Here is a 24365-nt window from a genome sequence, read left to right as displayed (position 1 = left end):
CTTAGATTTTCTTTATTGGATTTGGAAATATTTTTTTGTAAAGAATACTATTTATAACAACAGTCGATTTATTATTAGATTTTTGATAAGCTTAATCGAATACTAGAACAACACTAATTTGTCAAATTGGTAACTGGCATAGAATATTATTGTCTATGGTTTGGGGCAGCCATTTGTGAGCTCTGCCAAAGTTCCTGTGAAAACGTCTGATCAAAATGTTGAAATCAGCTACTGGCACATTAGCCAATGTCCTGAAAAGGTCCTTGGTCCCAGCAGTGAGGGTCAGTGCAGTGGTTCCTGCTAGGAGGGCGCATGGTGCCCCAGTGGAGTCTGATGAAGAATTCGATTGCAGGTTAGACCGAACCCTTTGACGTTATGTAACTTGAAAAGATAAATAGTCCTTTCGGCAGGATATATCTTCAATACTAGTCATCTAAAAGCTTAATTAGTCGTCGGCTTAAGTGTGTTACACCACCCTGTAACTAGGTGTTTATATCTAAATCTTACTTGATAGCCATTACATTCTTCTTATCTTGCCAAAGCAGCAGTTTCATAGTTTTCATGTGCCATGTTTTTTAATTCTTAGCAGATAATATCCAATTTAACGTAAAAGCCACTTATATCCTGCTGTTAGTTAGTGTATGTGTTAGCCAGTAGGTAAAGGTATTGATTTCATAGGAATCTTTGTTTTGACATTGCAGAGGTTGGTTTAACCTATCTTTGTTAACAGTCTGTGTATGTATAGTAAGAACATACTTAAAAAGGTAGGACATACTAAGTTGTTGGGGCGCTTAGGATGTAATCTTCCAATAATTGATTTTTTTTTACATTAAACTTATCTGGGGGCACGGCAGTGCCCCCACCAAGTCGAGCAAAAAAGCGGCACGGCCGTACCATCCTTTTCTCGAAGCAATTCAGGCCATTTTCGACCGCCTGTAACTTCGTTGTGGATAAAACTAGAAGGCTGAATTTTCATTAGCTATGCAGGCATTGTAAAGACATGGTATATTTAAAATTTCATTCAATTTGAACCAGTAGTTTAAGAATTATAACGGGTCCAAGTTACTTAATTTTGTCACTCACTGACTGACTCACTGACTCACCGATCATCAAAACTCTAAGGCACTTCTAGGAGACCTAGAAGCTTCAAATTTGGAATATAAGTAGTGTTTGGTGTATGAATCAAGGAAAAACTAAAATATTTGGGGGCACGGTAGTGCAACCGCCAAGTCGAGTAAAATTTTTCAATTTCGGTCTAGTTTTCTAGATACATAACTGCTGTCTACAAAATACAAAAAGAAATGATATTTGGGGGCACGGTAGTGCAACCGCCAAGTCGAGTAAAATTTTTCAATTTCGGTCCAGTTTTCTAGATACATAACTGCTGTCTACAAAATAAAAAAAGAAATGAGATCCCATCAAAAACAATACTTGTCAAAAAAACCAAGTCTCGCAACTCAGTTGTTCTACGGTAAAAAGTTGTGAGATCCATGTAATACCAAGTCCAGGCCAGGAAATCTTTAACGTTTTACATAAATATATTGACTTGGCCATCGCATGAAAACACGTGTAAATTAAATTATTTAGTTAGATTTACTTCACATTATTGATTACTATTATGTTTTATCTATTTCAGATATGAAGCATTCTTCAACAGAAAAGACATTGATGGCTGGGAGATCCGCAAGGGAATGAATGACCTCTGTGGCATGGATCTGGTTCCCGACCCAAAAATCATCAAAGCTGCTCTGCACGCCTGCAGGCGGGTGAACGACTATGCGCTGGCCGTCAGGTTCATCGAGGCTTGCAAGGACAAGTGCGGGCCCAAAGTTAACGAAATCTACCCATACATTATCCAGGAAATCAAACCCACACTAACTGAACTCGGCATTGAGACTCCAGAGGAACTTGGTTATGACAAACCAGAATTAGCTTTAGAAAACGTTTATGATATGTAAGGTTGTCAAAATAAGCTGTAGAAAATTTGTATAATAGTTTTGTTGTCGACTTTTATTTTACACATAATTGTGAGAAGACGTGTCTTCAAACTCAAGTATTCTTGGTCCACCATTTAAATCGACGTGCTTTGGTCTAATGTATAAACGTTAGAGAATTATGTGATTTGTTTAATTTAAAATATCCTCTTGCCCACTTCCTATAAAAAATAATAGGGTGATGATATTTGAATGAGGCTACATAAACACATACAACATAGAAAACTAATATCTGTTCCACCTCATTTTTAAACTAATATCAGGTTATGAGGTTAGTGAGGGGCTAAATAACTGTTTGATTGTTTAATTTTCATCATTAAAGTTAATGTAGGTGTTGCAGCCCAGCTTAAAATAAACAAAAATTTAACAATTTTTATTAAGATTGAAGAGAGGATCACTCAATTCACATGCTCATTTTTTATAACTCTATGCAGCAGGTACATATAAAGGATTGCAGTTAGGCAATTGTTGCAAATCTAATGAATTTGAAAGTAGTACCACAGAATAATAAGTACTGGATTCATTACTGTACAACCAATTAGTAAACTGATTAGTTTACTAATGTGAAACTTCCCTGCAGTTACACTTGACTCCTACCAAATTATTGGTGTGAGTGGGGGAGAATAAAGAATTTTATTTACATAATTCCTCCCACTTTTAATGCACCCAGGTGTAGTTTAGGTGAATTACCTTGGGTGAATAAGGTTTACGATAGGGTTCTTTGCCCCCAGCCCTCAGGGCGAATCTGGTAGGCGTAACTGGGAATCCTACATATACTCACTAATAAAATGCGAGTTTGTATAGATATTTGTTACTCTTTCATGCAAAAACTACCATCCTAGATTGCATCTCACTTAACATCAGGTGCGATTGTGGTCAAATACCTGCCTTGTTATGAAAAAAAAAAAAAAAATTACTGAACGGATTTTGATGAAAGTACAATATTATCTGTTTGATGTGTAGTCCCTAAGTCGCCTCTTACGACACCCGCGGGAAGAGTAGGGGTTGGTGACAAATGTATTCTACTCTGCCGTCACCACACGGCGATCTCCAACCCGCCTGCCAAGCGTGGGGATTATGGCAAAACCCTCTACTATAGTGGAGGAGGCTCATAGTCCAGCAGTGGACTGTAAAGGGCTGTTGATGATGATGACAATATTATCTAACATGAAATAGGCTATAATTTATAACGATCTGTGACAAGCGATGCCGTGGGCAAAAGCTAGTAAACCAAATATTAATTTGGATCTAGGTGAGTCACTCCACGTAAGTATGGTTGGTGGACTCAGACGTATGAGGAAAGTTGGAATCGTGCGAACAGAGGGATATTTGTAGTAACCACCAAATAAAACTAGTTTTTTACGTAAATATTTTAATGATTGCAATATTCACACAGTCATACTCATTTATTTACAATCACAAATCATTCACTTAACAACATAATTGTGCTTTATCATTATAGGTTTTACAGGTCAAACACAATATTGTCAATTGTTGTTGAGAAATAATAAATAAATAAAAAAACAACAAAGGAAAATAATACAATCTTTTCTCACAGTAAACAAAATAAATATTATAAATAGTTACTCACTTTTGTACTCTTCTATTCGCCTAACTTATTTGACTAGACCCGACTATAATTTAATTTTATTCTAAACGTTTAACGTAAATAATCAATTTAAAAAATGTCGATGGCTATAACACTGGAGAATAATCCGGAACCTATCTACATAGCTCCAAATTGAAATATATTACAAGTACAATTACTAGTTTTGAAGTCACATCTATACACATAGTAGTTTAAACATCCAGATGCCAACCTCAACCTGATCACCCTGCGCCAGAATTATATCTTTCTGTTATAGAATATTATACAATACTGTCGACTATTAAATTACATTTTATTTTAAAATTCACCTAGTTAAATATATTACAAAACTTACTCGAATAGTCAATATAATATTTATATTGAAAATCATGGCATCTCATCCATAATCCTATGGTAGACTAGAAAGTTTCATCCGTGACTTGAAGAAGACTAGAATAAATAAATAAGTGGGCGCAACAAACGTAAAACCAAATAAATTAAACGTGAACAACAACGTACTCAACAAACTCGTAAATAAATTAAGGAATGTAAATATAAACGCTCATCATCGCGCGCTCGCTGCCGTCACCGACGACCGCCGACGCGACAGACGCAAGAAATATATCGTCGTTGTAAAAAAATATTGCACAAATCTATTTCCCGTTGGCGATTTGTATCTAAAATATTCAATAAATTAAGTCTCATTTCATAATACTAATCATAAGTTATCGACATCTTGTCAAAATATGAGGACGTGACCCATTGCCGGGGTCTTGGTCTCGTCGGATTAAGAATAAGGAATATGCACGTTTACAAACATCATCCTATGTAAAAATACAGGGAAGTTTTATAAATACACATTATGTATTGCTTCAATATAGAGGTGCTAATAATAGTTTAAAAAAAGTGAAAAATAATTAAATTTCAATTGGAAGCATAGGCTTGCGACCTTATCTTTTTTGCAAACCACTAGTCTGTATGACTACAGCTTGAATTTTTAGGTTTAATTAATATGACGGCAATCTCGCCTCATGCACGTCGAGATCCAAGTAGTCGGCCACACGGTCACAAAAAATGTGGCAGTTTAAGAGGCCTTTTAGTTAGGCAGATTACTCCTGTCTGGAGACGCCACCTTGCGGTGGTTTAACGGGCCTCACAACTATCAATTTGTCTCTCACTCCCAGCACCTCTTTGACTGAGAGACGGATACATCCGACTTTATTGCGAGGTAGGCTTCAAATATTCTCTTTGTATTGTTATATCACATTCTGTTTTCACTGTTCTGTAGTCTTATCCGGTAGTGGGCGGGGCCGGGTGCTCCCGCCCGAAGCGGGTGCATATTCCTTGAGGCGCTATGTGCGCTCCTGCAGCAGGCCGGGCGACGCGGGCGCCACGAGGCTCAACAGCTAGGAATCCGCCACAACCGCGTCGCGTTCGGCCTTCACTTGCTGAAAAATGTATTTTTACTTTGAAATTCATGTTGTTTTATGAGCATTATGTTTTGTTTACGAACTATTGTTATATCTAAAAGGAATCATCATTAGTTATGTATTTTATATCTTGGCTACTTTAGAATGCGCGACCAACGTGAAGAATTTAACAAAGATATCAGGATGGTTGGGAGTTGGAAAAACAAGTTTTATATGGTCGAAGTAATTTCAAGTTTTTGGGAAGCCAGCAGAAGTCTGCTATATTTTTTTTAAATAGCCTTGGACATTTTTTTACACTGTGCCTCTAGTCCCAAACTAAGCAGAGCTTGTACTATGGGTGTTAGACAACAGATATAAACATCTTACGCCCGTATTTACAAACATGCTTGCTTAAGTGAAGCAGTAAATCGAACGCACAGCGTTGAATAGAGCTCTAAAACATTTGCATGCTAGTTAAAATCTGGTGAATGTGTTCTGCTCTTCTTATTATGTAACATGTATGAAAATCTAATGTACCACATTCTGCAAATAAATAATTTTAATTTTTTCTGATCGGTTCAAGTGTCACCATGTGCGTCCACGCGCACTGCGAGACCTCATACTACTGTTTGTGTATACAGGCGTTGAATATATTTATAGTCTGGTCGCCGAGCACGTAGAATTTTGTCCAATGACCCCAAGCTACCCATCCTTATAGCTCGCGCGTAATTATGTTGCTGTCGCGCTCGCACACTCACTGCGGGCGCCCGTCGCACAGTCGCGACAGCAATATAATTATGTACGTGCGAGCGATAAGGATGGGTAGCTTGGGGTCATTGGACATCTACGCGCTCAGAGACCGGGCTTTAGATGTATTACGTGTGTGGTACTGACGGGCTCGGCGGGCGGGTCGAGGTGTCCGACCATGGCCTTGAGCGCGGACGCGTCCTTGAGGCTGAGCACCTGTAACACCTGTGCGTCGCCGCCCTGGAGCACCACCTGTGCCACGCCGCCGCCCATAGACAGCGCTTCCAGCGCTTCGCCGCCCTGCTCCACCTAAAACACGCGCGCATAAATACATGTACGTAGCTGGCTAACGGTGCAAAAAAGTTTAGAACGACAAAAGAAAAAAAAGAAAGCTGGCAAGCGCTCTAAGGCCTCAGCCTCGAACTTAGCGGGCAGCGGGGCGGCGGCGGCGACGGCGCGGGAGCGGCAGCGGGCAACGAGCGGGCAGCGGCGAGGGAGCGGGCAACGAGCGGGCAGCGCACTCCTTCTTTTGCCCACAATAAATCGAGCGTTAGGAATAAATTTGAATCGAAATAAAATTGTCGCCGTTGTTCAGACATTTAGTTTGCGAATAAAAACAAATATCTCGACAACACAACCCCGAACACAACACTTCGCCGCTAAAGCGCCGCGCGAGCTGCCCGCTTGTTTCGAGAACGGGTCTGCGTTGCCCGCCCCGCTCCAGCGCCGCCGCCCGCTAAGTTCGAGGCTGAGGCCTAAGGCTTGATTTCCTCCTACGCTGACGTCGGTCGCGTACATCGGTCGAGCGTACGAATAAACACAATGTTCTATGAAGCACCGCACTGCAACGCCGTCGCCAGCGGCAGATGATTATATAGAAATAGTGTGTAATCGTGCGCGCCGCTGACGTCGGTCACCGATGTCAGCCTAAAAGGAAATCAAGCCTAAAGCCTTGATCACACGTACCGAGCAAACGGGCGAGACAGTTGGGTGAGAGAGTCACATACTCGAGCGCTCGGCCGAGCACTCGGCGTAATGTTCATACGCACCGAGTACTCGGTCGAGAGCACTGTCTCGCCCGTTTACTCGGTACGTGTGATCAAGGCTTTAGAGCGCTTTCACATTTAGGCGATTTAGCAGCGCGAAAAACGCGCGACAGACGCACTGCTGAAAATTTCATACTATGCGACAGCGAATGCATGCCTTCAACACCGTTGCCGCGCTTCTAACGCCCTAATGTGAAAGCGCTCTAAAAGTGATTCATGCCCGTTTTCACCATCAAACCCTAGTTTTTAAGTGACCCCTGTGAAAACAAAATTCCTGTTGTGTTACCATAGGGGTCAGTTAAAAATTAGGGATTGATGGTGAAAACGGGCCGAAGACTTCCGAAATAATGCAGCTAAAATTCTTAAAAAGTTACTCAAGTGAGCGTCAGCATTCTAAAGTAGGATTTTATTAGTCTATAAATAATATTGCTCTCTAAGTAAATAAAAGTAATCGATTTCTATTGGGATGTTGAAATGGATAAATTCGAGTGGAACAATAAGCGAAAAGAATAGAAAAACAAAAATACACACCTTGTCATGCAGCAAACAAAACAACTGGCACACACTACAGCAAAAACAAACAAACGTGAGATAAAAGCCCAATGAGCACAGGCTGTAAAAGACCTTACTTTATAAGATCATTTCTATAGTAAGCTCTTCGCTAGACCTTCACACTAAAGCCCGGTCCGTGAGCACGTAGAATCCCGTCCAATGATGACCCCAAGCTGCCCAACCTTGTCGCTCGCACGTAATTATGTTGCTGTCGCGCTCGCACACTCACTGCGGGCGCGCGTCGCACAGTCGCGACAGCAATATAATTACGCGCGAGCGATAAGGATGGGTAGCTTGGGGTCATTGGACGGGATTCTACGTGCTCACGGACCAGGCTTTACATGAAACCATAAAATGATGGTGCAAATTGTAACAATCATGGTGATCATGTACAGCCTTAATGATAGATAACCCGTGAAAAGTTATCCTCACGTTACGAATCGCGAACAATGAAACAACTCCGTGGTACGAGCACGCTTTATTGGCACTACAACGACGGAAGCCACGCCATATTTCATTTAGAACACCCAGTCACCTCTATCTAATCCAGTTCAAGACTCACATACAAAAATACAATTTAATACTTAAAAATACTCATTTTGGGTAATCAAAACTAAAATATGGCTTGACTCCAATAAACAAAACTTGGAAAATTATAAAATACACATAGTAACATATTCAACGTAAAAAATCTCACATGAAATCAGAGTCATACTAACTGAATATACACATGACTACACAAACTCATGCAACACAAGAATTTAACGCATACTAAAACAAATACTGTGATGTGTATTGAGTATCTTTGGCCACACAATTACAGTACATAATTTTAGCAACAAAAATAAAGTCTTTGGATAAAATACACACATTATTTAAAGAATTACTTGCATTGCAAGCCTTAAAAACAATAACAAAAAAATAAAAATTTAAAACAATATAAATCGTGAACAACATTCCTAATGGTAGAGTATAGAAACCTGTTTCCAACAAATATTATTCCACAGTAAAGATTTAAATGCTTAGTAAAATTGCACGATTGCACAAAAATATCGGAATAATAGCTCACATCAGTTATTTTATATCTTCACAAAATGAAATTAACTTCTTCTTTCTTCAGCTGAAAGCAGCTTTACATTTTATACTTAATTGAACAGGCACGGGGACAGAAGGTTTGCTTTTAAATATGAACTCAATGTTACTATTTTTTAGGATAATGCTGTACTGTACTTCTATCAAAAAAGTTACACTGTTACACAGTCAGTCTGGTCACCAGTGACTGAACAATTAAAAGCTTTGGTTGTTTCTTTTGCAAGTAATTTCTCATCTAAACTTAAGTATAGTAAATATCTTAAAGACAGCAAATATATCGAAAATTTAGAATGTTGTAAATAAAATTTTAATAAAAGTTAGTTAAATAAAATTTCTGTAATATTTGCTGACAGAATCAACATAAATTCTATTAAAGTATATGGCACAAACATAAACAAAATCTGAACGAAAGCAACGAGTCACAGGTGTAAATAAAACAAGCACTATGTGCACTCTTAACAATAAAACTACACACACATTATTATGGCATATCATGCATTTGGCTGTATTCATTATTCATACTTTGGCAACAAATTAGTAACTAGTTATGACTTATTTAAAATTGTACCGTTTGCATCTAACAAAATGTAATTTCTAATCACAAAAATGAACTGACAACGTATTTTTAATACAAAGTAATTACGACCTAGTTTTATATCTTACATAAAATTGCACTTTCAAAGCCACAAGACGTGTGAAATATTAAAGTAAGCTAAAATAAATAAAAACTATATTTTAAGCACTAGAACGAGATCTCACTTTATTGCAGGCACGATTGTGTCTTACAATAATATCACATAATCTCACTGGCAGTTTTCAAAGGTATCATGGTAAGCGCCCAGTGGCCCAATCAAGGGGCCAAGTTCGGTTCCCATTGCCCTGCTAAACTAACTAGGCATCATGGCACGAGAGCATAAATAATTCGTATGCAGTGTAAATAAAACAATCGTTCTTTGTGTAAAAAACTAAAATGGTGAACTAGCTCTATCTACAGTATAAATATATCATCTATGTAAAAATAGCAAATATTTGTCAACCTGTACAAGGTTTGTAGTATTAAAATGGCAGTTTATACTGGCCCAAGCAAATGGATGACTTTCAATTGAAGAAACGTTACATTTTATTAGGAACTAACATTATTTTGTCAGATTATTGTTATCTAGACTTTAAATTGACATAGGCTGGCAGCTATACATATGGACCGTTGAGTGCAAAGTTATTCATTACTTCGTTTTTGCACAAATACATTAGTGCTAAGTTAATTTGCACTTTTAGGAACACATTTTTGGTAGCACTTCGGTAGCATTGTGTCATGCACAGTACATGACTTGAATCAAAATGATTATTTACTATTAACTAATGACTAGGCAGTATAGTCCTGAGACATGGATCTGAACCCTTTACCTCTCAGTAGTTTAATTAGTGTTCCTACATGTAACATAGAACGAAATAAAAAGCTTATTTGTTTTACACAGTAAAAACCGTGTGGCCAGTATGTGGAGTATAGGTCAAATCCTCCTGCAGCTTCTGATAAAGATCCTCTCTCTCCTGTAGAAACAGTAGGGCTAGAGATCAAATAATCTGACGATGCATAATGCTAGAACTTCTTCCTTGGCCCCTCACTGATGAGGATCGCGACCACATAATTAGTGTTCGTCCTAGATGCTAGGAACAGTCAACATCAAATCAGAATGTGTAATATTTTTGTAGCACCTATCACAACTATAGTCTGGCACACTCACTGCTGCCGCCCGTCGCACAGTCGCGACAGCAATATAATAACGCGCGAGCGATAAGGATAGGTAGCTTGGGGTCATTGGACAAAATTCTACGTGCTCAGCGACCAGACCAGACTAAAGGCTGAGTTACACATGTTATGTAGATAAGTAGGTATAGCTAAATTATTAATTTAGTGTTACGCGATTAAATTGCATGTAAACAGTACTTAAAACACAAGCATAACCTAAATTTTAACTTGCAATTTACTACTAAATTATGTGTTTACACGCTATTAATTACTTAAGGTTAGGTTAATAATTTGGTTAGGTACCTACTTATCTACTTAACACATGTAAATCAGCCGTAACCCACAATAGTCCCGAAGCAGTGGTAGGGTAAAGTTAATTTGGGACGTGTAAAAGTGCCCCCTGTTGGCCTATTTACAGAAATAAATGACTTATGACTTAGACTTTAGATAAAATGCCTGTTTGACGTGCCGTCATCACCAAACAAAATGTAACGTTTCATCAACCCAATCTGTTTCTCCTCAAGCCATGAGTATGTACTCGTGGGGCTCGAGCTTGACGATGGAAGCGCGCGGGATGCGGGGCATCCGGGGGGCAGACCGGGGGCCATAGGGGCCACGGGGGGCCCGGGGGCGCACCTGCACGAGCGGTGCGACGCATACGCCGTCCTGCGCCTGCATGGACGCGACCATGGACTGGTACACCGACGCCGACACCGGCACCGTGATCACGCCCGACACCGACACCGGGTAGCCTGTGAGGATACAGGATAAAGTATTAAAATGACATATTGCTTAAAGCCCAGTCCGTGAGCACGTAGAATTTTGTCCAATGACCCCTAGCTACCCATCCTTATCGCTCGCGCGTAATTATATTGCTGTCGCGACTGTGCGACTGGCACCCGCAGTGAGTGTGCGAGCGCGATAGCAACATAATTACGCGCGAGCAATAAGGATGGGTAGCTTGGGGTCATTGGTCAAAATTCTACGTGCTCACGGACCAGACTATACGTCATCATCATCTCAGCCATAGGACGTCCACTGCTGAACATAGGCCTTCCCCAATGCTTTCCATGTTGCCCGGTTGGTAGCAGCCTGCGTCCAGCGCCTTCCTGCTACCTTTATGATGTCGTCGGTCCTTGTGGGTGTATATGTATGTATAATGCTACGTACTGTTCGACAAAGATGCGAGTCGCAGACTGAGACGTGCACATGTACAAATGGAGCACGCCTTATGGCAATGCGAATATTATCATTTTTTTACGACACTTTGTTGGGCACAGGCCATTAAAAGTAAGAGGAAAGCATTGGCGGTTAGTTTGGACATGACGAAGACCTTCGATAGGGTTTTACACAAAGCGCTTCTTTCGAAGCTCCCTTCCCGAGAGATTATGTGGATGGGTCGCTAATTCGTTTGCAGATAGAAGCATAAAGGTCATAATACTCCACGCTAAATGCTCAGACTCTATGTCTGTGAATGCTGGTGTCCCTCAAGGCTGTGTGCTATCACCTACGCTCTTCCTGCAACCAACCACCCATCGCCTACAACTTTACTTAAGTTCGGCCTAATATGGAATACTGTTCTCATCTTTGGGTAGGTACACCTACTTACCGTGTCCGTCCTCGCCCGTGAGTATGATCTGTCCGTCGTGGTTGAGCGTGGCCTCGGCCACGGCATTGAGGTCCACGGCCACGGCGCCGTCGCCGTCGATCGCCTGGACTATGCCTGAGCCTAAAGCAGGGTACTCATCTAGTCGTGTAGCATGTAATGTAACAGATACTGTATCAAGTGAGTATATAGTCACAAGCCCGCTGCTCGCGCGTGGTTTGCAGGGAGATCGCAGCGACCCGCCGACTGGCGGTATCACTGCGAGCCCAAAGGCGGCTCGCAGTAGGATCCAGGAGCTCGCAGCTAGATACGCGATGACCGTGGACGAGCCGTACTCACTTAAAGCATCTTGAAGGTTGGATACGTTACATGCTACGTTACGTGCTACATGGCAGGTGAGTACCCTGCCTATGAGTGCCACACCCGTCCAGACAACACTAGCCACTCACCGTGTCCGTCCTCGCCCGTGAGTATAATCTGTCCGTCGTGGTTGAGCGTGGCCTCGGCCACGGCGTTGAGGTCCACGGCCACGGCGCCGTCGCCGTCGATGGCCAGCACTATGCCTGAGCCTAAGAGTGCCACATCTATCACCACAACACTAGCCACTCACCGTGTCCGTCCTCGCCCGTGAGTATGATCTGTCCGTCGTGGTTGAGCGTGGCCTCGGCCACGGCGTTGAGGTCCACGGCCACGGCGCCGTCGCCGTCGATGGCCTGGACTACTCCCACGCCGCCGCCGCCGCCCTCGCCGCTGTGGATCTGAGGATGCAATGGTGGCCCGTTCAAGTGACTGGAGGTGGGACAGGATAGCGAAAGAAGTTGTGTGAACAAAGCTAATGTTGCTTGGTTAGGCATGTTCTTTGCTCATTCGTTTATTTATTGAATTTACTGCTAGTAAAATGAGGTGCAAGAGGCCATTATGGCACTCCCTCTTCAATCTTCATTTAAATACCTTCAATTAAAACCTTGTTCACATAAATTCTTTTGATATCTTGACCCAAAAACAGTTACTACACCAAAACTATTTTTCTGCCGGTTAAACGTGCTTTATAGTACATAATTATGTGTAAAGTTGATATGGAACTGAGTTTCTTTTACAATTTTTCCCCAATATAAAATTTGTTAATTTAACTATTTGACCTTGTCCACGTAAACCTCATATTTAATCTAAGTCTCTACAAATTCTACAACATGTAACATTAATATCATGCAATCTAGTAAATATGTGCAAGGACTGAAAATACAACAAATCAAAAGTTTTCCTTATCCATTCAAAACTTATTTGCGTATTGAACAGAGTAAATTTTTTCCAATAATTATACGAGCAACAACAAGCAGTGATATGATATTCATACAATGAGGGTTTTCGCGTTTGAAAAATCCGCCAGATGGCAATACGTAGACGCGAGGTCCAAATGCTGCATGATTGGTTATTTTTGACATGACATTGACAGATATGTCAAAATCCACCAATCACGCAGCAGTCAGGCCCACATCCACGTCCCGCCATCTAGCGGATCTTTCATACGCGAAAACCCTCATTAAAATAATAGTTTCTCTTTCTAGGGATTTGTTCTGCGATTATTTCGTCGTTGTCGCCAAACTGCTTTTTTTGAATCAAAATTCAACTATAAATGAATATGTACGAAAGAATTGATTCCGTTATTTAATCGATCGTCATTCTATTACTTTTTTTTATCAGTCCCTGCCTTGGACGAATAAACCACTGGACGCGTAACGAGTGACGTTTTCGTCTTTACCCCGCTAGCACTTGCCAAGGCTAATTTGCCATGGTAAATGTTTTCAGGGTGTCAGTATGACGCGAGCTCTCGAAGAGTAAAATTATCACGAAAAATAGGAAAATGCGCCGTACTTTTTTGTAAAAATTATACCAATCACTCAAAGAATGTTTCTTCTCACGCGTAATTACATTTTCAACCTATTATAGTAGCTATTTTTTCGTAAAATAAATAAAATTTGATATGTAAACAAAATATAATTACGTAATTTTAAAAAGTTCTCATTGTACAGGTAAATGCTTAAAACGTGTGGCATATTTAATTTGGTTGGTATATATGCTTCATTCATTCGTTCACATTTATTATTTATGACGTATAGGGCTTGAAAATTGTCGATAAACTTATCGAAACTGATATTATTCAAATTAATTTTAGATTTCCAGTAGATCTAAATAGAAGAAGAAAGTGGGTAGAGGGAGTTATGAGAAAAAGTACAGCTTGGAGGTACTGCTAACATTTAGTGACTATGTCAAACTTTTGGGTTGGCGTGATTTTATAGTGAATAGAGTTTAGCCTGAGAAGTCCTTTTGTCAGTGTGTTATTGATTGATCGGAGTGATTGTTGATGAGTTTGAAACTCAAATTTAGACAGCACAGTTTTATGGTCCGATTTAATCACAACTTTTACTAGTTCAATAGAAAAATGTTTAATAAAGATTTAACCCTCAATTTGCATGGTAGGTCCCAGGGACTCCATGTGAAACTGTTTTGGTCCATAAATTTTTTCAATACGTGAATACAGTGCTGTTTGCTTGAGTAGCTTCCTTTGGTGTCTTGGCCAACTCGGGGGCGAGAGGTCGTGTGCGTGCGCATCACAGAAAGGTGAGTAATTGACACTTGCGGAGTCCCGTGGACTCCACCATACACTTTGTGTAGCAAAAAATTATATTATAAAATTATGTTTTTTTTTATCCTACGGTTATATTTACGGTTTAAGTGGATCAAAAAGCATTTAACAGTCACAATACATAATTTATCAATACGTTAGATGAAAATGAGGCTTCAGATATAAGGAAATCTAGAAAAAAATGCAGACGATGAAGGAAAAGAAAAGGACTTTACATCTTATGTCCCGAAATATTTGTTTTGATGATATTGTATTTTGATGATGTGTTTTGATGAATTAAAAGGAAGACGGCTTATTTTGAAATTAATTTGACAAAAAAATGCTTGTATTATTCGAAAAAGTTTTGCAGTCAATGTGCTGCTCGTACTAGTTACTAAGCCATTGCACGTTTTTTCGTGTTAATTTTTTTCTAACAATTTACATATTATTTGTGAAGAAGACTGTTATGTCCACATAATTTAGAGAAATTAATTTTTTTGGTTAATTTTTTTTTCTAAGTATATGAGGTACAAAATGGCTATGTCGATTTTTATGTGATTTTTACGACTAAATGAAAAAAAAAATTTCAAACTAATGTTAATTAATATTTTAATTTCTGTTGTTTCTAATTAATAGTATATTAACCATATTATGTTACCAAATAAAAAATATATTACTTTTATAAGTGTGAGTCTATTTTTTCTTCATTTGAAATATGGAGTCCCAGGGTCTCCACCTTACACTTAACGTAAGTTTTAGTCACCATGCAAACTGAGGGTTAAAAAACAAAATGTGTTTGATGATAATAAGTAAACATGAGAAACTGACATTATTGTAATATAACTATTGAATGACAATTATTATTAGTTTTTAATTATTTATATGCATACAAAAATGTTTTAGTTTCTTGTTATGCATAGTTTCGGACCGTAAATAGTTTGTCTTGTCTATGTCAATTGTCAAATGTACCAACGGTTCCCCGCCCCCCTATCCCCCCCCCCCCTCTCACTCCTAAATATTTATTTTGACGTAGAAACATAAAATATGTCCATAGAAAAGTTTCATAAGTTTTAAGATATGACCAATTTTATTTGCGTCTTAAGCTCATTTACCTCTGGTGTCAGCGTGACGTGCTAATTTTGGGACCTCCTGTATATTACACAACACAAATATTAAAGTTTTTTACTCACTACCGTATTCGTAAGCATCATCGAGCCAGACATAGGTAGGTACTCACCAAAAATAAAATTGGTTTGCAAGAATTTTGCAATGCGGCAATCAACACATAAGAGGGATGGTACTGCTTATAGAACTTCTAACAATATCCCAATTTCAAAATCTGTCCTGCCGTTCTTTAGTTTTACCTATATGGTGTAACCAACTCGACTTTGTTGCATATTATATCTAAATCAATCCAATTCATTAATTATTTAAATTGATCATCTTTATTTACAAATTATAAAGATGATAAACGCATGATCAATTTTATCTCATTAGGTTCATTCATTCACTCGTTCATTTACATAGATTATCGACAAAAAAATTGACGATTATTTCCAGCACTAAATGTCATTATTTGACAATTGTCATACTTTTCCCCCCGCAAAAATTGGTTGAACGTGTTTCCATAAGATTCTTAAAGGGTTTCGCGTCCAGTGGTTTATTCGTCCAAGGTCCCTGCACATAACACCAAAACGTCACATAACCAAAAACAAAACAAAACATAATCCACGTCCACAGACAACAAACATACACACGACATAGATAGTTAGTGAGGGGCTTTAACTTACACTTACCACCTGGGCCGTGGTGCCATCGGGCAGCGTGATGATGGGGTTGTTGGGGTCCACCTGGATGAGCGACACCGTGCCGTCCGGGTTCGTGATGGTCTGGAGGACCGCCGGCGCGTACTGAGACATCTGTTGGGTTACGCCGGGACACGCGGGTTTAGAACGGAAAATAAAAACAAAAAGCGAACGTTCGTACAGACACTCGTCGAAAACGCGCTTTTAAAACGGAACAAAAGAAACGCTGCTAATACGTGAGATCGGGATAAATTAATTACGGTGGAGTGGACATGCATTGCTCCTGATTTCATTTGACGCACGCTAAAACAACGACTTTTAAATAAATCATGTCAACTATGGGGTATATGGGCAATGATCTGCGAGACGTAATCCATTATAGTTCCGTCCGGGTTCGTGATGTTCTGGAATACTGCCGGCGCGTACTGAGACTTCTGTTGGAGTTACGCCGGGACACGCGGGTTTAGAACGTCATCTGGTCGATGCAGACGGGCTCCTGCAGCACGGCCGGCTGGTGCTGGCGCGAGGACCCACTCGCAGACGAGTACCAAGCGAATGTCGCAAGTCACAACGCAAGCGGCACCAAAGTACCCCATATGGCACACAGATGCACCGTAATTAATCCGTATTGTAAGTTTTGCAACGTTTCTGTCACGCGCGTATCAGTTTAATATTAAACCGTAAGTCAAAGTAACACATCAGTCGTACATCAACATCAGCGAGCGTCATCTGGTCGATGCAGACGGGCTCCTGCATCACGGCCGGCTGGTGCTGGCGATCTACTTGCCATACGAGTTCCGAGCGAGTGACCCAACGCAAGTGACACGAAAGTACCCCATATAAATAAATAAATAAATAAATAAATATCCTTGGACATTTTACACTGCGCCTCTAGTCCCAAACTAAGCAAAGCTTGTACTATGGGTACTAGACGACGGATATAAACATACTTAAATACTTTTTTTTTTGTAAATACATACATATGGCACATAGACGCACCGTAAGTAACGCGTATTGTACCGTAAGAGTAACTCCGGTTCAAGTAAGTTTTGCGATGTTTTTGTCTCGCAATCAGTTCAATATTAAACCGTGTCAAAGCAATAGAGCAGCGTCGGACATCCGTCAACGAGTGTCGACATTTTTGTCACATAGGTATCAGTTCAATATTAAACCGTATTTCAAAGCAGTAGAGTAGTCGTACATCAACATCAGCGAGCGTCATCTGGTCGATGCAGACGGGCTCCTACAGCACGGCCGGCTGGTGCTGGCGATCTACTCGCCATACTAGTACCGAGCGAGTGACCCAACGCAAGTGACACGAAAGTACCTCATATGGCACATAGACGCACCGTAAGTAACGCGTATTGTACAGTAAGAGTAACTCCGGTTCAAGTAAATTTTGCGATGTTTTTGTCACGCAATCAGTTCAATATTAAACCGTAAGTCAAAGTAACACATCAGTCGTACATCAACGTCAGCGAGCGTCATCTGGTCGATGCAGACGGGCTCCTGCAGCACGGCCGGCTGGTGCTGGCGATCTACTCGCCACACGAGTACCGAGCGAGTGATCTAACGCAAGTGACACGAAAGTACCCTATATGGCACGTAGATGCACCGTGAGTGACGCGTATTGTACCGTAAGAGTAACTCCGGTTCAAGTAAGTTTTGCGATGTTTTTGTCACGCAATCAGTTCAATATTAAACCGTAAGTCAAAGTAACACATCAGTCGTACATCAACGTCAGCGAGCGTCATCTGGTCGATGCAGACGGGCTCCTGCAGCACGGCCGGCTGGTGCTGGCGCGAGGACCCACTCGCAGACGAATACCAAGCGAATGTCGCAAGCGGCACCAAAGTACCCCATATGGCCAGGCCTCCGTCACTCGCCTATGCCGGCCGAGATAATTACCTACAGCGCGCGACAACTTCAAGTTGCAAATCAGTCAGGACCGCCACGCGCCTGTGAGCACACGCGTATTTCTATACACGCTCGGTCGATCATCGTCACAATCAAGGTTTATTGTTCCAACAGCACTGTTATCCTTCTTTAATGTAAAATCGTAGTATTTATAAATAATAATTAACTGTACTAATTTAAATAATTAAAAAAACTACACTTTTTAAATAATTTTGAAATACTTATGACAAAAAACTGTAGCCAAAAAATTATTTTAGCTAATATAAACATTAACTTACTTCACCGTGTCTATTTTCCGACACTACACCTTTTAAAACTATTTGTCCAATTTCGAATTATTGCAACACTAAAGTTTATTAATAGGTACTTTAGAGATGGTACGATTATACAAACACCACTAGATTAAAGATTACCAATCGTAAATAAAATAAATGCTTCTTAAAATTAAGTTATTATTTATTTTACTTTGCTTATACAACCCTGACGCTTGAGCTGCGAGGTAGATCAATTCTGAACACAAAAAATTTGCGCTCTTGTGAGCGTAGTAGTAAGGTGCGATTTCGAATGCACCATGTGCGTTGGATATTTTGCATTATTATTATTACCGTTAAAATGTCGGCATCTGATCCTACACAAAGGAGTGCAATTTCTGTTGCTACTATTATGTATTCTGTGATATGGCACACAGATGCACCGTAATTAATGCGTATTGTATGTTTTGCAACGTTTCTGTCACGCACGTATCAGTTCAATATTAAACCGTATTTCAAAGCAGTAGATTAGTCGTACATCAACATCAGCGAGCGTCATCTGGTCGATGCAGACGGGCTCCTGCATCACGGCCGGCTGGTGCTGGCGAGAGGATCCACTCGCAGACGAGTACCAAGCGAATGTCGCAAGTCACAACGCAAGCGGCACCAAAGTACCCCATATGGCACACAGGTGCACCGTAATTAATGCGTATTGTATGTTTTGCAACGTTTCTGTCACGAGCGTATCAGTTCAATATTAAACCGTAAGTCAAAGCAGTAGATTAGTCGTACATCAACATCAGCGAGCGTCATCTGGTCGATGCAGACGGGCTCCTGCATCACGGCCGGCTGGTGCTGGCGAGAGGATCCACTCGCAGACGAGTACCAAGCGAATGTCGCAAGTCACAACGCAAGCGGCACCAAAGTACCCCATATGGCACACAGGTGCACCGTAATTAATGCGTATTGTATGTTTTGCAACGTTTCTGTCACGAGCGTATCAGTTCAATATTAAACCGTAAGTCAAAGCAGTAGATTAGTCGTACATCAACATCAGCGAGCGTCATCTGGTCGATGCAGACGGGCTCCTGCAGCACGGCCGGCTGGTGCTGGCGCGAGGACCCACTCGCAGACGAATACCAAGCGAATGTCGCAAGCGGCACCAAAGTACCCCATATGGCACACAGATGCACCGTAATTAATGCGTATTGTATGTTTTGCAACGTTTCTGTCACGCACGTATCAGTTCAATATTAAACCGTAAGTCAAAGCAGTAGATTAGTCGTACATCAACATCAGCGAGCGTCATCTGGTCGATACAGACGGGCTCCTGCAGCACGGCCGGCTGGTGCTGGCGCGAGGACCCACTCGCAGACGAATACCAAGCGAATGTCGCAAGCGGCACCAAAGTACCCCATATGGCACACAGATGCACCGTAATTAATGCGTATTGTATGTTTTGCAACGTTTCTGTCACGCACGTATCAGTTCAATATTAAACCGTAAGTCAAAGCAGTAGATTAGTCGTACATCAACATCAGCGAGCGTCATCTGGTCGATACAGACGGGCTCCTGCAGCACGGCCGGCTGGTGCTGGCGCGAGGACCCACTCGCAGACGAATACCAAGCGAATGTCGCAAGCGGCACCAAAGTACCCCATATGGCACACAGATGCACCGTAATTAATGCGTATTGTATGTTTTGCAACGTTTCTGTCACGCACGTATCAGTTCAATATTAAACCGTATTTCAAAGCAGTAGATTAGTCGTACATCAACATCAGCGAGCGTCATCTGGTCGATGCAGACGGGCTCCTGCATCACGGCCGGCTGGTGCTGGCGCGAGGATCCACTCGCAGACGAGTACCAAGCGAATGTCGCAAGTCACAACGCAAGCGGCACCAAAGTACCCCATATGGCACACAGGTGCACCGTAATTAATGCGTATTGTATGTTTTGCAACGTTTCTGTCACGAGCGTATCAGTTCAATATTAAACCGTAAGTCAAAGCAGTAGATTAGTCGTACATCAACATCAGCGAGCGTCATCTGGTCGATGCAGACGGGCTCCTGCATCACGGCCGGCTGGTGCTGGCGCGAGCCCGACGCGCCGCTGCTCCCGCTACCCACGCCCGCTGCCGCCATGCAGGCCGATATCTAACCGTCAACGTATGAGCATCGATATCGAGTGTCGCAACGTTTGTGGCACGGAAGTACCACATATGGCACATAAATGCACCGTGAGTACCGCGTATGGCACATAAATGCACCGTGAGTACCGCGTATGGCACATAAATGCACCGTGAGTACCGCGTATGGCACATAAATGCACCAAGTACCGTGTATGGCGATAAGTGTACCATAAGGACCGCGTGTGACACGTAAATGTACCGTTGAAGTTGAGCGTATGGCAAAAGGACCAAATATGACACATAATAAATACCACACATAACAGTGCCACATTTGGCACATTAAGGTACCGTGTATCACAAGGCGTAAAACAGGTTCAAAAATGATTCGAAGTCATATTCAAACGCAACCCAAAAAATTCGATCCACGTTTCGAGTACGGTACATAACAAGTTATAATGAGATCGACAAAACGATACATCCCAAGTGTACGTTTCACATAATAGGGTGTTAATTAGATCAACGTGACAAAATGCGAAACCACGTTTATGTTTCACGTGCCCAAATTAGGTCATCCAATTCACCGAGTAATTGATCCGCACGCACACGCATTCAAAATAAAAATAGTTGTAATAATAACGTTACCAAATCCAAGCAGCATTCCAATTGATGGCGTATATAGAAAAGAACATGAATTAGTAAAATTTTGAAAGAGTTAGTCAAGGAATAGGCTAGTTTCCTAAAAAAATTTTTTAGTCCGTCAATTTTAGTATAAAAAACTATTGCACACGTATATTTTTAATTGTCAATCAAACAAATAATTACAAAGTTATAGTGCGTTGAAGTTCCGCGCGACGTCACAAAGTGCTGCAATTTTACGCACTCACTGACATCACGGGCCTTTTCTTTAGAACTTTGGTACGCTTTATCTGTTTACATTTTCATTAGTTTTAAAAAGTGAAAAATAGGTGTCGAATAGTTTTTGATAAGCTAACTGACGGACTAATTAAAACTCTCGCTTTTTTACCCAGGAAACATCCCTATTAGATCGAAAAGAGAGGACTTGAACCTAGACCTCAAGTCTTTTAATTAATCACTATTAATTGTAGTAATTAAACCACGTTCACAAATAGCTATATTGCAATGGATGTAATCTTGAAACGGCTTCAGTTGAAGCCAACTCGTGAAGTGTTTGATTTCGAGTTAAATTGATTTAATGATTTCAAAGCTAACACGAACAATGTTAATCAGAGGTAAAATAAATAGTTAACGATCCTTCTCAAATGTGTTAATTGGGCTAGGTTGCATCACCTTAGCTTTATCCGTAACTATAACTTTAACCGGTGTTTTGTAAGGAGTCTGCTGTTTGACATACTTTGGGTCATTTGTTAATAGTTAATGTAATATGGTGTAAACACAGGGTTAGAGAAGTTTTTTTCAGACCTAAGTTTTGACTAATTACAAGCACATAGTCCAATGTGTGAACATAGCATGAGAGGTAGCGTGTAGTGTGATATCGTATGCATGTGTATGGTGTACTGACGGTCTGCGTCTGCGGCTTGTCGTCGTCTTCGTTGAAGGCGGGCAGCAGATCCTCGCGGCCGTGGTACTTGTAGCAGTTGATCACGATCTGTCGCAGCGCGTGCGTCCACGACATCTGCAAACGACGGACAGTTAGTAAGTTGATCTTTAAACAATAGTTTAATTAAAGTCAGTCCCAAGCTGGTGACATGTGGAAAAAATGCAAATAGACACATGGAAAGCTCGGTGTAATATTTCCGCAAACTATAAAACGGTATGAGACACTAGTTTATGCGGAATACGTCGACAATATTGACCTTAAAGCGATTATGACACCGCATCACGCTGTTAGTTACTTAAGACTTCCAGTACATTTAAAATGCGAAGGCGCGTAGATCACATCACAAGTATAAATATCACCAAGTCTACAGACATGATGAAGAGCAGTGGCGTTATACCATCCGAGAAATCGAGAATCCGAGAATTCTATGCATGGGGCCCCATTTTTCAGGGGGCCCCGGGACCATCGCGAGGCGATTAGGGTATTGGGCCGGGGGCCCTTTGCCAGCCACCCTTAGTTACGCCACTGATGAAGTCCGTTGTTCAAATTGAAATATGCGGTCAAGATAAATTATGTCATGTCAAAGGGAACCAACCAGGGCTTTCTTTAACCTACTAGGGGCCCTGGGCACTTAAGGATCAAGGGCATCATGGAGAAAGGTCTTTTGAGTAGACAGGGGCCCTCTTTGTCGCGGGGCCCTGGGCACGTGCCCGAAGTGCCCAGTGGGAAAGAGGGGCCTGGCACCAACCTTCTGTTTCTCGTCCTCGGAGCGCGCGTCCATACGCACGTTGGCCCAGGGCAGGTCCTTGGGCCACCACGGCGGCCGCGTCGACTCGCGGCCCCAGCCCGGCTTGCCGCGCACTGAAGCATTTGCATTCATTTAACAAACAATTTACAGTGTAGACAACATTCAACAAAGCGTTTATAAGTATAACACTAAGGTAAACGGACGACACGGTCTCCCGTCTCTGCTGGAGGAGTACGACCCTTTCTAATTTTGGTAATTCATCACCAGATGAAAACGAAGGATTTCAACTGTAGGTCAGACTTGACGACGTATCTTATGCCCGTTTTCACCACCAATGCCTAATTTTTAAGTAACCCCTATGACAACAAAATCTGGGGGCACGGCAGTGCCCCCACCAAGTCGAGCAAAAAAGCGGCACGGCCGTACCATCCTTTTCTCGAAGCAATTCAGGCCATTTTCGACCGCCTGTAACTTCGTTGTGGATAAAACTAGAAGGCTGAATTTTCATTAGCTATGCAGGCATTGTAAAGACACAGTATATTTAAAATTTCATTCAATTTGAACCAGTAGTTTAAGAATTATAACGGGTCAAAGTTACTTAATTTTGTCACTCACTGACTCACTCACCGATCATCAAAATTCTAAGGAACTTCTAGCAGACCTAGAACCTTCAAATTTGGAATATAAGTAGTGTTTGGTGTATGAATCAAGGAAAAACTAAAATATTTGGGGGCACGGTAGTGCAACCGCCAAGTCGAGTAAAATTTTTCAATTTCGGTCCAGTTTTTTAGATACATAACTGCTGTCTACAAAATACAAAAAGAAATGAGATTTGGGGGCACGGTAGTGCAACCGCCAAGTCGAGTAAAATTTTTCAATTTCGGTCCAGTTTTCTAGATACATAACTGCTGTCTACAAAATACAAAAAGAAATGAGATCCCATCAAAAACAATACTTGTCAAAAAAACCAAGTCTCGCAACTCAGTTGTTCTACGGTAAAAAGTTGTGAGATCCATGTAATACCAAGTCCAGGCCAGGAAATCTTTAACGTTTTACATAAATATATTGACTTGGCCATCGCATGAAAACACGCGTAAATTAAATTATTACAGGGGGTAGGTTCTATGCTCAGGGAGCACTTGAATACACAAGTCTTGAATTATTGCTATCCAGGCAGGTTTCTGACAGAGATAATTTACGAAATTGGTAAAAACCAAGAATTAGATGAAAACTCCAATGTTATTATAATGTATGGTAATAGTTACTCTGTAGATAAAAAGAGTATAATTCAGAATATTGACCAACTCTTGGATTTGCAAAATAGGATAAAATGTAAGATAATTTTGTGTACTTTACCCTATGTAAATTCACGGTATAATCTAAATAAGTTAAACAAGAACATATTTGATTTAAATATACTTATGTATAACTTGACTTATCGTCATAGCGACGCACTTTTACTCTTTGACATAAATAAATTTATTTCTAGCTTTAAGTTGACTGTAGATACAATGTATCTCTCTAAAAAAAT

General features: G+C 41.0%; 2 protein-coding genes across 2 annotated transcripts in view; one reads left to right on the top strand and one right to left on the bottom strand.

Annotated features, from left to right (window-relative positions):
- The first annotated feature begins 144 nt into the window (after positions 1–144).
- LOC135074491 (cytochrome c oxidase subunit 5A, mitochondrial) lies at positions 145–2116 on the top strand. The gene is made up of 2 exons (XM_063968798.1): positions 145–352; positions 1637–2116. The coding sequence occupies exons 1-2, from the start codon at positions 216–218 to the stop codon at positions 1956–1958; spliced, it is 459 nt and encodes a 152-aa protein (XP_063824868.1). The 5' UTR covers positions 145–215; the 3' UTR covers positions 1959–2116.
- A 2496-nt stretch (positions 2117–4612) lies between these two features.
- The window catches only part of LOC135074502 (DNA-binding protein P3A2), a 40681-nt gene continuing 20928 nt past the window's right edge, over positions 4613–24365 (bottom strand). The window contains exons 7-13 of the mRNA XM_063968809.1: positions 22835–22947; positions 22048–22161; positions 16201–16323; positions 12392–12539; positions 10812–10927; positions 5871–6047; positions 4613–5030 (exon numbers count right to left, since the gene is read on the bottom strand). Of these exons, the coding sequence (XP_063824879.1) occupies positions 4989–5030; positions 5871–6047; positions 10812–10927; positions 12392–12539; positions 16201–16323; positions 22048–22161; positions 22835–22947 (833 nt within the window). The 3' untranslated portion in view covers positions 4613–4988. The remainder of the gene's footprint in view (positions 5031–5870; positions 6048–10811; positions 10928–12391; positions 12540–16200; positions 16324–22047; positions 22162–22834; positions 22948–24365) is intronic.

This window comes from Ostrinia nubilalis, chromosome 1 (assembly GCF_963855985.1).
Source record: "Ostrinia nubilalis chromosome 1, ilOstNubi1.1, whole genome shotgun sequence".
Classification (NCBI taxonomy): domain Eukaryota; kingdom Metazoa; phylum Arthropoda; class Insecta; order Lepidoptera; family Crambidae; genus Ostrinia; species Ostrinia nubilalis.
This window is presented reverse-complemented; position numbering and strand designations above follow the sequence as displayed.